Source organism: Anomalospiza imberbis, chromosome 2 (assembly GCF_031753505.1).
Source record: "Anomalospiza imberbis isolate Cuckoo-Finch-1a 21T00152 chromosome 2, ASM3175350v1, whole genome shotgun sequence".
In the NCBI taxonomy this organism is placed as follows: Eukaryota; Metazoa; Chordata; class Aves; order Passeriformes; family Viduidae; genus Anomalospiza; species Anomalospiza imberbis.
The window spans coordinates 58,097,639-58,112,769 of NC_089682.1; the positions used below are offsets into that span (position 1 = coordinate 58,097,639).

Here is a 15,131-nt window from a genome sequence, read left to right on the forward strand (position 1 = left end):
CTAGGCACATTCTTCTGGGTTAATAAAAAGTGTCTTCATTAGTACTGGTTGTATCTTTCTGAATCTTCTTTGAACACTTTATAAAATTGAATTTGCTTGTATTGCTCTAAAAAAGCAGCTGCACATTTTTTGCTGTGGCTGGGAATGAACAGCAAGGCAAGTGGTTGATGAGGGACTGTTTGGTCTGTGCAGGGCAGAGTGTCAGCAACCTGGGCACTACAGCTGGGTCCCAGAAACCTTGAAAATAGCACTAGAGTGATGCTTGGAGATTATAGCAAGTGTATAGTCTTGAGCTGTAACAGGTCATACTCTTATTCTTTTATGTGCCTCATCTGGACGGCTGAAAACTTAAACGTTTGGTAGAGGCTGGGATGATCACAAAGTGAGATAATTCCAAAAGCATGGAATTAATCAGGGTGAACATGTAGCTGGAAAACTGGCAACTCCAGAAATAGCTTGAGAAGCAGGAGAGTGAGTGTGCAGTAAGGGGCTATGATGGATCCCATGCCATGCTTGCTTGCCTGCCTGTGGAAGATGAGTACCCACACTTGCCCTCCCCAGCCTGGGCATGTGGCAGTGCTGGGCTGGACTCCAGCCCAGCTGTGACATGAGCACGCCTTGGTTAGGAAGGGAGAGGGGCTCCTTGGCACTCTCATGTAACAAAAGGCAGGATTTAACACTAAATTTTCATTAATTTGGAGAGGTGAGAGGGGCAGCTTATGTGCCAAAGCAAACATGGACATGAGGAGACACCTGCCCAGCAGATTTAATCATGTTAACATTTAAAGATTTACACAAAGAAAACAAACAAGGTTTGTGTTCAAAAACAGCATTGAGTTCAGCTGCAGAGATTTTTGTGTCTTTAAATAAGTTTACAACTTAAATCTTGGCTCATAAAGGGCTAAACCTTCAAGTCCTCATTCATTTTTCACTCCATCTACCCTCTCATTGAAGTCAGCAAGAGTTCAGGTGGAGTAAAGCCTGATTAGGCACCAAAGCAAACTTTGCTTTGGAAACCCATGTCACTTTATTGCTCCACTGGCCAACTAATGGAGAGTGAGCAAAGCTGTGCGGCACCCTCTTTGCGACAGTAGATTTCCTGTTCCAGAGGGTTTCTCTGTCTTGGAATTGCCAGAGAGCTCCCTTTGAAAGTGGCTTTTTGGTTGTCTTTCTGTCCTGTTATTAATTGGTTGGTGGGCAGGATTAGATTGTTTGATACTGAAGAACAATGTGGCTTTCATGATTTGCATACTTTACAAGGAGCTGAAGGACCTCTCTGGGCTGTTGCAGAAAAGTGCCTGCATTGCTGAAGTATTGGGAAAATTTTCTTCTAATGAGTCAGAAATCTGGGAGGCAGAGTCTTGCCTTGCACAAAGGTGAAGGGAAGTGACTACAGACCTAGCAAGGTATAACTGCAGTGTGTTTGCACAGCATTTTTCTGTATGCCCCTTTACTCTTGCTGCTCTCAGACACCCACTAGTGATGGCTGTGGTGCCACTTTCATCTCCATATCATAAAACAAATACTGTTTTTTCCAGCGCACCTAAAACAGCAGCTCCCCACAGTCTCTCCATTGTCTGCCTTCAACAAGGAGACATGCTGGTGTAGATTCTCTTTCACTTTACTGCTTCTCACCAAATCTAACCCAGCTGCTTCGGTGAAAAGTTCATGACCAGCTCTCACTCTGAGAGCAAGTTGTATTATCTGTCTTGGCCTTGGTTTTATTTGGTGTGTGAGGGCAGGTGCCTGTCTCATTTCAATAGCTGTGTAACCTGGTGGGTAATCAGTGAGCTGACACAGGCACCCGTGGAGATTTCCCTGCTCCACAGGTCCCTGGGGAGAAGCAAGAGGGCAACATGGGAAACCTGCCTTGGGCTTGTGGCTGTGCAGAGGCTCAGCCTCTCACTGGCAGAGGCAGAAATGGTAAAACAGACCTAACTTTTAAGAAATACATGAACGAGGTGAGGACCTGATCTCCTGGCTCCTGAGGCAGAGGCAAGCTTTTTCATTAGGATGAAGAGGAGTGAGGCTTGGGCTCACTGTATTTCAAAGTACTCTGTCTCTGTATTGATGCACCCCAAGTTACATCTCCTGGAATAGGGAGACCATGCCATTAAGGCCCCTTTGCATCAGCAGGTGCAGTGAATCTTACTTGAATCAAAGTTAGTCTTGTGCTTTCAACTGGTTAAACAGCATGGGATGTTTGGAGCCAAATTCTTGTTTCATGAATGTGTTGACTTCGATGTATTTACTCAGGATATGCATGACTCTGATCTGAATCCAGCCCATACACTGCAGCTGAGCATAAAATGAGGTTGAGGAGGGGAGAGGTATATTTTGGGTTTTGAGGTCTCAGCATCCTTTTTATCAATTTTTCCAGATGTTCTTTGCACCATTTCTGGGAAGGAAAGGCGAGATTTCTCCACCAGCATACACAAGAAAGTGACTGGCATATTTACGATTTTTCCTTGCAGCTTTTCTAGTAAAAAGATATTAGACTCCTTTTACTAGCAAAAAGCACATAAAATTATATCAGTGGGTTTTTTTTTTTTATTTCTTTGATTCCATATGGTAAACATTCATGTATGGAAGGTGGAAAAAGCATAATTTTCTTTTATTCCATGCTTGTCCTTTTCTCTCTCCCTTCTGTCCCATATCAGTAAAGAATCATCACATTATTTCCTGATTTTAATATGTACCGTTTATTTCTGACATTTCTAACCCCTTTGTGTGAGGCACTTGAGATTACCAGGTTTGATTCCACTTTGGGGAGGCTGTGGGGCAGAGGTGGGGAGGGGCAGAGGACAGAAAGGGATTCATAACCTTGCCAGAGGTCTGAAGGAGGAGTTAACCATGATCCCACTGGCACTGGGGACCCAAGTGTCTGCTTGCTAGTGCAAACCAGTTAGAGTTGACATTCCCCTTCTCCAGTGCAATTAATTATTTGCCATCCTGGTTGTAGCTATCATGTAACCTTGAGGGAGAGCCACTGCACAAATAGGGTTAAAACCTGGTGACCTGGAGAAGGATTTAGAGCTCTGATCAAATCTGCTATCAAAGTCAAAGTTGATGGAGTTACAGTATTAGAACAAAGGCCAAAATGAAGTTGTAAATTGAAAATAAAGATTAGGAAAAAGGAACATTACAAGATGAGAGTTAAAACTGATTAAGGGGCCAGTCTCTCTGATGCCTAATCCTGACTTACTGGGTTGGGCACTGAGGATCTCCACAGGGGAGGGAGGAAGAAATCTTCCCTCCAGGCTGCACAGCAGGAGAACTGCTCCATAACAACTGTTCCAGCCTAATGGCTTCAGCAGTCTGCCTGGACCCTGACTCCTCTGCTGCCTAACGCAGTCTCAGAAGAGGGGCAGGACAGTCTGCATTCTCCTCTCTGATTTGCTGTAAAGAATAAAGTGCCAAGTTAAGCGTAGCAAGAACAAGAAAACACAAGTTGTATTAGGTGTTAAATATTTAGTGAACAATTACAAAATACTTAAAAGCTTAAAGAAAAGCAATTTGGGTTTTTATTTTTTTTTCAACCAAACGTCCTGGGCTGTGCTCTAAATTGTGTTCATGAAACTTTCAACGTTCAGTTTTTGTTGTTGCCCTGAGCTGTTCTTTAGCTTTTCTGTAAAGAAAAGCAAGAAAAAAGCTGCTAGGAGGAGTTTAGAGTTTTTGAAGACCGAAGTAATCTTAACTTCAGTAAAAGTATGTTTGTGAACTTCTAGTAAACCAGTAAGTTTGGATTTTTAAAAAATACACACACAAAAACCCCAAACCAGAAAAAATATATACACAGAGACCAAGCACGGAAGACTTCACCCTCCAAGGGGACTACTTCAGAAAAAAATGAGTGAGTAGGAAAAGAGTGTTATAATTGCAACTGTATTGCCACTTTATCTGTAAAGGATTTAACCAAGCACCCAGTAGAGTAAGTGCAAAGTGAGGCACTTAGGGACAAGAAGTCAACAGCACTGATACCAAAAGGAGGGTAGCTGAAAAGCAGCAAGCTACACTTCGCCTTTTCTGCTTCTCAGACATTTAAATTGTGTCAGTTCCCCTGTTTTGGGAAGGCTGAGGGCAAAACTGGGCGGCTTCAAGTTCTGTTTTAATTTAGTTGACTTCAGGGCATCTGACAATGATGTCTGCGTTCCACCCCCCTAAAGAAATGCATATACACGTGCTTAGTGGTTGCAGTGCTTGGAAATGAAAGGTACTTTAAACAGAGAGAGACCTCCATTATTTTCTTAGGACTGTTGCATTTCAGAGAGGCATGTGATGTTCAGCGCTGCTATTTTTAGATGGTATTTTTTTTTAAGGTGCTTGGTCTTTTTACGGTGGGCTCACCCTGACTGGACACTAGGTGCCCATCAAACCTGCACTGTTATTCCACCTTGGAGCTGGCTGGCAATGGCTCTGTAGGACATGGGAGAAGCTTCTGGCTGCTTCTCTTAGAAGCCACCCCTGTAGCCTCCCACTACCAAAACCTTGCTATGCAAACCCAATATCATTCTAAATAGTCTTTGGAAGAAATTTAGGAATAACAGTCTCAAAAATGAAGGCTAGAATGGATTGTCCAAGTGATTTTAGGAATCAAAGAAGGATCTACCTTTTCTGCCTTAAGACATTGTTAGTGAAAAAAGAAAATAGAAATCATCTTTGCTTATCATGAAAAGGAAAAGCTTTGTCCTGCTTTTAGCCATATGACTTTAAGGACCAACTTGAAGAGGATTCTGTAGATTTAGAGTGGAGAATTTGGCCCCAGAATTCTATATATGAACTGTGTGCTGCAAATGGGGGCTGACTGAAGCTCACAACATGTCCTGGCCTCCGTCTGCTGCTGCAGAGTGATTCTGCCACGGGTACAAGGTGGTGTGGCAACGCGGGCAGACCTGTGTGCACCTGCCCTGGGCGCTGCTGCCGCACGCTGGCTGCAGGTGCTCCTCCATGCAGACCTCTGGGACACAGAGGGAGAGCTGCTGGAGTAGTGTGCTGCCAAGCCAAATCACAGCCTGTAACAACAGTGTTTCTTCAGGGCTTTGGTGAGGGCCATGCACCCATGGGTTTCTGTTGATGTGGCTGCTAGGCTGGCTTAATCGTTTCCCAAACCACCCGTTACCCGCCGTGGCCCATCTTTGCCCCAGCTGCTCAGCTGGATCAGCTCCACTGTTTGGATCCATGTGCTGTGTGAGCTGAAAGAAGTGGGGTGGTGTGGGGAGCACTGGCAGGTCCTGCCACTGACTGGTGAGGGCAGGAGCTGCTTTAGCCATCAGTCACCACCAGGATGTCCATGGGGCTGCTGTTGAAGGTGTATGACATTCTCTTAACTTTTTCGCATCCAGGCAGGATAAAAAACTTGCAGCTGCATGTGGGCTGAGCTCAATATCCCATGTTCTCATGGACTGGAGAGCTGGCTGCTCTCAGTATGCTCCAAGTCAGCCTTGGAGGGCCACACATCCAGATACATTTGATGCTTATCCGGCAAACATTTGGCTGGATAATATCAAATACAATTTACAAAGAGTGAAGGTTATTCTGTGGCTTTCACATGTGCTTTGGAAGTATCTGGAGGTGAGTTTGTTGCACTAAAGTAGGCCTGGAAGTGCTACACCATGGCAGCACATAAGAGCTCAGCTTCTCTGGAAAGCTGGCTGTTGCTGGGCCCTCAGCAAGGACTTGGTACTCCTTAAATCCTGGCTTTGTGCTGCTGGAGTCACCTCTGACAGGTAACTTCTGGCACCTCCCAGCCTGCAAGTGGCACAGACAGAGCTTCTGTCTTCATTCCCCTGTAGTTTGTGCCTGGTGACCCTTTGGTGTCCTCGTAGTGGGTTTTTATTAATGTCTTGCTGAGTATTTACAGTAAAATGCAAAAGAAGAGCGGTTTGGGATGTCTATTTCAGCTGGATCCAGAGTGATTAAGGAGCAGTGTTTGTAGATGCTGACTCTGCAAAGAGAATGCTGGGGATTTTTTTATTTTACTGTTTATATGCCTCAGACACTTCCTTGTGAAATGCTCCAGAGATTTCCTTTGATTACATTGCCGCTTCATTATCAGTAATGCCTGTTTGCCTTTTAAATTAAAAAGACCTCCTACTCTGACCTCAGAGTAAAACATTCCTGCAATCGAATGCTAGATAACAAAAAATAACATCTCCTCTTTGTGGCTCGAAAGAGGGAAGCCAGCAGAAGCCCCTCGTTGCTACTTTGGCAGTTCTGCAGGAGGGCAAATCCTCACTGTGATGTCTCTGAAGCCAGAGGATGGAGATACAATTGCTCTCTGAGCCAGCTGGGCCTTTCTTCCACAGCCCTGGGATGTTCTGGGTGTTTGAGCATAGAGTTTTGCTGAACTCTCAGCCTTAGTGTGATTTACATTTGAGATGATTTGCATGCTTTAATTTTGAATTCCTGGTCTGAAATAATCTTGTTTTTAATGTTCTCCTTATGCCAAACCTATGAGCCTCTGCTAGTTACGTCTCTGCCCACTGTATAACCAATAACAATTCCAAACTAAAAGAAAACCCGAGGCCTGGGGTGGTTCTGGGGGAGTGCCCTCATCCAGCAAGTGTCTGAGGAAGAACAATAGGTCTCCCCTGGCCAATTACAAAGGTGCGGCCACAGCCTCTGCCTGGTGTATGGTTCTTGCTCTTTGTCTGCCAGCACTGTGATCGATGCTGTAAGCCTTTAAGCAGTGTTACGTTGCATGAAAGGTGAGAGATGGTGTTGCTGTGCCTTTGGGGGGACCCTCCAGGGTGTCCCTGGGGTGCCCCCCTAGGCGGTGAGTTGGCTGGTGGCAGCAGGCAGGCAAGGAGACTCCACACGGCTTCTGAGGGTGCTCATTAGATGAGGGGTTACTGGGGGTCCTACCCCCGGCAGGCGGCATGGTTTCTGAGGGGGGGAAAGGGGAGTGAGGGGGAAAGGGAAGGGGGAGAGAGAGGCTGAGAGGGCACCGGCCGAGAGAGAGAGCGAACCGTCCCCCCGGCACACTGAACAGGGAGATTCAAAGTGGGCACGGAACAGATCGGGCCAGTGGGATTACAGACACAGGATACTGCAGGGGAGGAGCACAGGCTTGGAATAAACCAGACATTTTCCAGGGGTGAGACAGAGCACACCATTTAACTAAAATATAACACCACCAGATGGAACTTGTGAATAAATCCTCAGGAATACCTGCCATGTCCTAGCAGCCTGAGAGGGATCTGCAAGCTCTTTGCCAGGTGATACTTGGGGAGAAGCCATTGTGCTTGGATCTTTGATTCTTCTTCAGGAGACACATAAGGGAGTTTGAGAGCCAAGAGGCTGAAATGAAAATCAACAGTCTGGTTGTAAAGGATTTGGTGATTAGGATTGATCAAAGCTGGAGAGGTCTGCTTCAGACATTTCTTCTTGCTCTTTTTATTTTATAGTGATGTGATTTTCAGTGACAGAAACATGTCAGCAAGAAACAGAAAACTTTTGTGTAAATTATTGTTTGAAATGTATGAAAGAGATCAGTTATTATGTTTTAATTCAAAAATTTAAAAAGAGAGAGAAGAGTACCCTCTTTTTCCACTCAAAATTTAATATACAGGGCAAGATGACAAAGACAGAAACTTTTACCTTTAGCCATATGGGATATTTTGCAAAATTTTCATTCTTTCCCATCCCTGGTGTCACAGTGAGAGGGCAACACGTTGCAAGGTGTTTCCTCCAACAGGAGAATAATGCAGGCCAGCCAGAGTTTCTCAGGCTGTCTTTAGCTGAGTGTGTGCCAGTGGAAGCAAAGAGACTGAACAAGGGTTTACCTGCTGTTTCTTTTGAAAATATATATGGATAGGAAGGAGACTGTGGAGTTAAGGACAGAACTTCAGCCTAAGCCTTGAAGGATTTTGTGGTTTAAACCAAGCTCTACAATGATTTACCTGTGGCTGTCTGCTGCAGCACCACTGTAGGGTGGAAGAACCAGTGATGCTGCACCTGCAGACAGTATAGTGAGGGGTTTGTACATGTTCAGATGATAGGGAAAACAGCTGCAGCTTTCTTGTCCTCTGGGCTTACCCATGGACCCTGAGTGTCTTGCACTGGAGACTCAAACTTCTGCTGTGAGTTCCTGGCATGTTTTTGGCATGGGGGTAGCAGCTGGGAAATGTGCTTGTGTGCTTTAGTTGTGTCATCTCTAGCAGCCCTGGTAAGGCTTCACAAGGCACCTCAGTTCTTCCTTCTGGAAAGGGGAAAAGCAGAAACAAACCAAATAATTTCACATGTGTGTATCTGACTGAATTCTTCATAATCCAGAAGGACAGTGAGTTAAAACCAGTGGCAACTGAGTGTATTTGCCTATTTGGTGTGCTTATCTCCTCTAGCAAATAGTAACAAAACACAAACAAGAATTCAGCTTTTGTAAGAGAAGCAGGGCTCTGAATTTTTTTTTTTTTATCTGGGATATGCATATGTTTTCTAAGGGAAGATCCAATTTTAAGAGACACCTGCATCCACTTTAACCTTCTGGTCTTTGTGATCCCTGCTTTTGCCACCAGTCAATTAATGGACTCAGGAGGACATTCTGGGTCAAGCTATACCAAATACCCCGAATCCTCATTAACGCTAATTAGTGCTCAGTAGATTAATTGGTGGTGAAGCTCATCTTTTTTTAATTACTTGGGCAAATGAGACAGCAGGACCTTGTGGTCAGCTTTGAATTATTCTGTTTGTTTTGATGCATCTCATTTGAATGTGTAAAGCCAGATGTTTGTTGCCTAGATTTAAGGGCTGTTTGCTTTTGTGAGGGATGAGAAGAAGAGAATACAAAAATAAAATGAAGGTCTCCATTGACACCTTAGAGCAATTCAGATAGGAAGATGGAAGAGTCATTTTATTCATGGAATTGAAAGCATTGTTATGAGATAACATGTTGCCTTTAGTTTACATTTTGATTTGTCGTTCACGTAATGAATTTGTGTGATGTTGCTGGCACAGACTTCCAGGCATGCAGAAGTCATCTTGACTCTCTTCTGAAGCTATCACAAAGGCATTCCTGGCCTAAGGTATTTTGCATTATTGATAGCAACTAAATCTGATTTTAGCTGACTTGACTAATGATTTTTTTTAAATTTTTTTTTCTCATAGGAACACTCAGAATCTGAACCTTTCAATAGTTTTTAGTTCTAGTCAAGTATTTGTTCAAAGCATTTTGTCTGTGTCCTTTGTCCTTTATATAATTACAGATAGATGGTGCCTCTCCCTTACCCCCTGGGAGGTCACTGACTAACCAGCTAAAGTGTATTTCACTGTCACTTTCCACGTCACTGACTTCAATAAGAATGTGTGGGCTTGTGTCTTTTTCCGTTCTGATGAGGTTTTTGAGTTCCTGAATATGAGCACAACTGTCCAGTGTTCAGAGTGTGATCTCATGATCTTGTATGCTTTTGCCTCAATACATCTGAAGATGCCATCCTTAGACCCCATGGGAGTGTTTAAGCCGTGGCTTGGAGTTACTAGAAAAGAGAATTAAATCTGAAAATAATGGCTAATGCTTTGGATTGATTTAGAAGCAGTATTTCTGCGAGTAAGGCCCAACCTGTTGCCTGTGAGCCTTTTGCATCAAAGTGTGAGGCAGACGGAGAAGTTTTCACTTTGTTACCTGTTAGCAGCAGGCAGAAACCTTTTCTGAAAGGAGGGACTTGTATGAGTACAAACACTACTTAAAGCCACTTCACTTTCAGGGATTTTATTGGGAGATCTAATATCTGTTAGTAAATCAAATACTCATCCAGTTCAGAAGAACTGTGTTGCATTACTTTCTGTGTATTAAAGGTTTATCTTATAGTACTTGACTGGTCTTTACTTGCAGTCTATTTAGTCATCCCTCATACTTAAACCACAAATGCTCTAATTCTACTATGAGGTTTTCTTTCTCTGCATAGATACAATCCAATATAATTTCCCATTTGGGGAAATCAGATGTGACTTCAGTTTTGAACTTGTTGATTGTAATTAGCAATATGAAAGACAGCATAGCTTTGGCATTCTTAGAGCTGCAATGTGTCATTCCTGTTCAGAGGTCCCTTAACAGCAGGCTTTCCTCCGCACATTGAATGCAGAAACCTGAGGGGCTAAGCATTATTGGTCTGCACTTCATCTGTTGCTGCATGGTAGACAAGCAGATGAAGAATTTTTCCTCGTAAGCTTTTCTTCTGTGGTTAATTCCATTCTCAGTGTAAGAATTTTGTGGCAAATATTGCCTATTTGTCCCTTACAACAAGTATTTTTGATTGGTTTAAGATTCCTTTTTTTTAAATCACCCTCCTACTGAGATAGAAAAGAGTCTTCCTACATGTTCTTTACCTGCAGAACATGAACAAGTACTGCACTTCTGTCATTCACAGGACTGCAGTGTGTTCAAACAGTGTTTCACTAAACTAACAAGTTACCCAGCAGTCTTCTGCAGTCAGCAGGAGGTTGTACTGTACAGCATCCCTGGTTTGCACATGTACTGGTAGTGGTTGGTTCTGCAGGCTGTCAACTTCCTAAGCAAGGAAGGTTAAAGGTTAGAGAAGTCTCATGTCTTGCTTTGTGCCTTCCATTGCATCACCCTTATGTGGTGATTCTTTGTAGTATGGGTTTTCCATTATGCTGCCTGCTTGGAACAGGTAGAACCTTCTTTCCCTATGTAATTGATTTTCTTGATTTTCAGCCAGCAACTGATCTTGGGTTTTTTTTATCATTTGGGTCCTCCAAGATTTTTAGAAGCTTTCATGCTGTAACCCTAGTTTTAATGGAAACATCTGATCCTTTCTTCTTTGAACACACGCAGGTCTCGTGAGCCAAGAGTTGTTAGAGTTTGTTTGACAAACTCAGTTGGAATCAAAACTTTGCTTCAGAATTTATTATCAGTTTCTGTTTGATGTTGAGGGAATACTGCTGATTGCAGGCAGGGAAAGCAACCTGCCATACACATTGCAGGTGTGGTTCTGTGGTGCTAGGGGAAGGAGGGGAAGAGACCAAGTGTCTGAAAATGCTGAGAGTTTGTAAAGATTTTGAGGAGGAGTCCATAGGTTTTACAAGCTTCTAGTTCAGATGTGTGAGCTTGGAGATCACAGGAAAAAGAGAAGGATTCCACCCTGTCTTTTGTGGACACCTCATTATGCGCTGAACAGAGGACTGTGAGCCTGGCTATTACCCTAATGGACTATTAAGTGGAATATAAGCCTGCATGGCTGGATTACATATTATAGGCATCTCAGAGATTCTTCAGTTACTTTCCTGATTGAAGTTAGCAAACTGCTTCAGTGAAAGGGAGTTGTTTGTTTAAAGCTGTTGTTAGCATGTCGACAGCAGCAGCTGCGCTGCTGGGATTTCCATTTCATACACCAAATGCATGTGAATTTGTAATCTAACCCAAGAAAGATACCAGCGCTGGCATTCAGGTGTGTATCCATGTTTGCAGAATAATCAGTGCAATTGCTCCTTGTGAATAAAGATGTGAAAGAAAAAGCAGACTGTGAAAATGGAGACAGTGTAAATGTGGGGCAAATGGGATAAAGGCACTGCAAGGAGCTGTACCAGCAAACAGATCCCTTCTATGCACTAGCTCCATCTCAGTGTCAGAAATAAGGGTGAGGTGGAATAAACAGACCAATTGTGGGGAACTTTGAACCAAAGTAGACTCTTCATATCTTTCTGAAAATAATCTGATATTTAAGTTACTTGGGGCCTCAGTGTAATGAGATTTGAAGGCGTCCAATATTTCTAAAACCCCATTGAACTTAGTGGGACTCATATACATAATTAAGTGCTTTGAAAGGTCAGGATCTTCGTCATCATTTTTTAACTCTGGGCATAAAGTCCTTGATTTAGTGAGTGTTGTGTTTTTTTATAAAAATTGAAGTGGAGAATGCCTCTAATAGTTCCTGTAGGTATGTTAAAAATGTTGTAAGCGTACTGTATTTTTTACCTTAAGTTTGGATTTTCACATTTTGTGAATTCAGCAGTAATTTTTTCAGGCCTCTGACAAGAACTGTATAAACCCAAGAGGTTTATAATAAAAGAAACTGGACAGAGAGTTTTCTTTCCATATGGGAGGTTAAAATTGAGAGCGTTTTTTAGAAGACAGAGTTAACTATGGGTCCTACCTTTGGTTGCTTTAGGCCATTTTGCAGGTGTGCTAGAAGCCTTCTACCTTGTGCTAAGTGACAATGCTTTGCTCCTTCTCTCTAAGGCAGTTTGTGGATGCTGTTATTCATGTGCATAATACTAAAGAGAAATCTTCCTAACGTTCCATATCGATGTCAGACTTCTGATATGGTCTGTAATAATTTAGAGGCATCACACATTCAGAAATCACAGTGATGGTGATATTAGGGATGAATTGGCCAAAAGTAGACTTACACAAAGTGTCCTTAGAAAGGAGGAGTTCTCTTGATAATGTGCAGTTTAAAGAAAGAGAAAATTTTTTTCATGCTACAACCACCTTTAGCATTGACAAAGTCAAAGCTGCCAGATACTTTAAATACAGTTGACTTTTACCTTGAAATTACCTGGTTACTCACTGGTGTGTTTTCTCTCTTTCTGTCTCCCTTAGCGTGAACGAACGTGACCATTTGTTAAAAAGGCTCGGTAGGAAAACTCCCCCGAGCCTTTTCCGCGCTCACTCTGTCCAGCAAAGCGTGTCACGTAAGTAGCGGCTCACGTCCGCCTGTGTTTCACCGCGTCAGCCCCACATGAGGGAAGCCAAGGGTGATTATTTTTTAATTAAATTGTAGGTAGAGATAATCTAGCGCTGAGGCTGAGCTGCCAAGCAAGACACGTACATTTGGAAGTGGAATTAGTGTATCTGGCCCTAGGCAAGGGGACCTCAAATGTGGTTAATTCCCTAAGATCCAATCAACAGGCCCAAATGATAAAATCCTAGTATGCAGGTTCTCTAAAGGTAGAATTCTGATAGTCTTAAGAATAGTCTAAAAATGAAAAACTCTGCGTAAAGTAAATGTTGTGATAGAGCCTAGCTTTAATAGAAGTTATTTCTGTATGAAATGTCATATTAGCTGTGGTTAGCTGAGAATACAGTGATGTTACAGGGATGCCGTTAGGGTTCTGTGCGTTGCTGGTGAGGAAAGCCATGGCCTGCAGAGCTGCTTCTCTCCTCTCCTTTCCTTCTTAGTCTGCTGCTCGGAGAAGAAAAGCAATGCCACAACTGGCTACTACTGCTGCTTCAAATAAATGGCATTTCTTGTTGATGTACAAATCATCCATTTATTCATCTTCCTGTGTCTGCTGGACCTGATGGGTTTTTATCAGTGTTTTAAAGGCTTCCGCAGTATTTAAAATCATCTCTAGCAGCTCTGTAGGCCAGATGCTTTGAAGGACCATGCTGTCTTGAGGGACCAGGGAGTCCAGTGAGCCCTTTCTAGTGGGAAAATGCAGTCTCTCCTGTGATGAAACTGGTGGTGACAATAGGCTTATTTACTAAAGAAAATAACTCCCTCAGTGTGCAGTACTGCTGCACACAGGGCAAGGAGCAGACACTCAGGATTTGGGGTTTGTATTGCCATTGCAGTAAGAAGTGGCACCCTTGACTGCTTAAGAATCACAGAGCCAAATTTTGTTGCTGGCTGTGTCTCCTTCTGTAGCAGAACTGTTATGGCTCAGGTCATGGAGGCAGGGCTGGGATAATACCTGAGGTATTCTTGTTTTCCGTGGGAAATTTGACTAGAAGGGGTGGGACAGTGATGGATCTGATAGTCTTTGTCCTCGATAGAGACATTGGAAGGCCGCCATCAGTGTCAAGGGATGTAGGGTCTTTGGTAATCAATCCCACCACATCTGGGGAGAGAGGCCAGTGAGCAGAGCAGCCCTGTGGACCATGTTTCTTCAAGGATTTAATCCTTTGTATAAAGGAGCCAGGGATGCTGATAGCAACATGGCTTTGGGCATGCAAACACACTCTTTGAGGAGATTCCAAAAGCAATGATTGACAGAAGAAATCCATAAAATGCACTAATAAAAGGCTGTCAAAATAGTATGTTGTGGAGACTTACCACAGTCTGTGAAACCTGTGAAGCAGTGCAGAAAGGAGATACACCAGGGGGTAACCAGTCAGACTTAACATGTGCTTTTAGTCTCAAAGATCACATCATCAGGTTGTTAGAACAGCTATTGTCAGGTGAACAGCTATTGGGAAAGAAAATGAGATCAAAATAAACCCTAATTTGGATAACCAGCTTCCCTATAAATGCAAATGATTAAGTGCTAAATGAGTCAAGCCGGTCAGGACAGGTTACAATCAGCAATCTGTTTTTCATGTGAACATAAGTTTTGATTGTGAAGCTGTTAGGATTGAAAGATGGTTTTTGTGATGTGTCCATGACTTCTGTCATCTCTTGTCAAATATTATTTTCCAGTGTTGCATAGCTGCTATATGTACAAGGCCATGTGAAATCCAGGGAACATATGTGCTGTTTTCACTACCCTAAATTGTACAACTGTTTACTAAATGCTAGAAGTCTTCAAAGCAGAGAGTTGATGAATAGGGCAGTAGCCTTGACATGCCGGGCTGGTATCTTAAATCACACTACAAGTACTCTGTTTGAAGTCTTGAACTGTTCATATGTTTCCACCAGGCCCTAAATTCCCAGGCTGTGAAGACCAAAAATTGCTTCAACTCAGAATCTGTTGCTTACATAAAAAGCAGGAAAATGGTTTGTTTAGTTAGAGCTGACAAAAGCTTAAGCAAATAGATTGCCTTGGTCCCAACAAGGAATGAAAATGGGATTAAATTTCCTAGCACAGATTGCAAAGATGCAATATTGGGTTGGAAATTACTTTATTTTTGACAGAAACCATTTCCAAATGTTTCGGGAGGAAGCAATGCCTACACAGCTTTGTTTCCAGTCCCATGGAGAGAAGAAAAATCTCACAAGGAGTTTCTGGGCTACTAATGGTGGTCAATGGTAGGAGCAAAGAGCTGACTAAGGTAAGGCTACACAGCCCTGTAGAAGAGGCAGAAGCTCACTCTGTGTGTTTCCTTAGCTCTCTGTTGGTGAGCCAGCCCTTCTCCAAAAGCATTAGTACAGCACAAGAGCTTAAGGCATGATGTATGGCTGGGGTGCTCCCATACAGCACCAGGCTCTTGCAGATCCAGCCCCCAAAGTGGG

General features: G+C 43.1%; 1 protein-coding gene across 6 annotated transcripts in view; it reads left to right on the top strand.

The window, feature by feature from the left end:
• ATP8A2 (ATPase phospholipid transporting 8A2) overlaps window positions 1–15,131 on the top strand; it is a 317,516-nt gene that overhangs the window by 291,142 nt on the left and 11,243 nt on the right. For all 6 annotated transcript variants that reach the window (XM_068181246.1, XM_068181248.1, XM_068181247.1 and 3 more), the window contains one exon: window positions 12,560–12,651. In XM_068181246.1, the coding sequence (XP_068037347.1) occupies window positions 12,560–12,651 (92 nt within the window). The remainder of the gene's footprint in view (window positions 1–12,559; window positions 12,652–15,131) is intronic.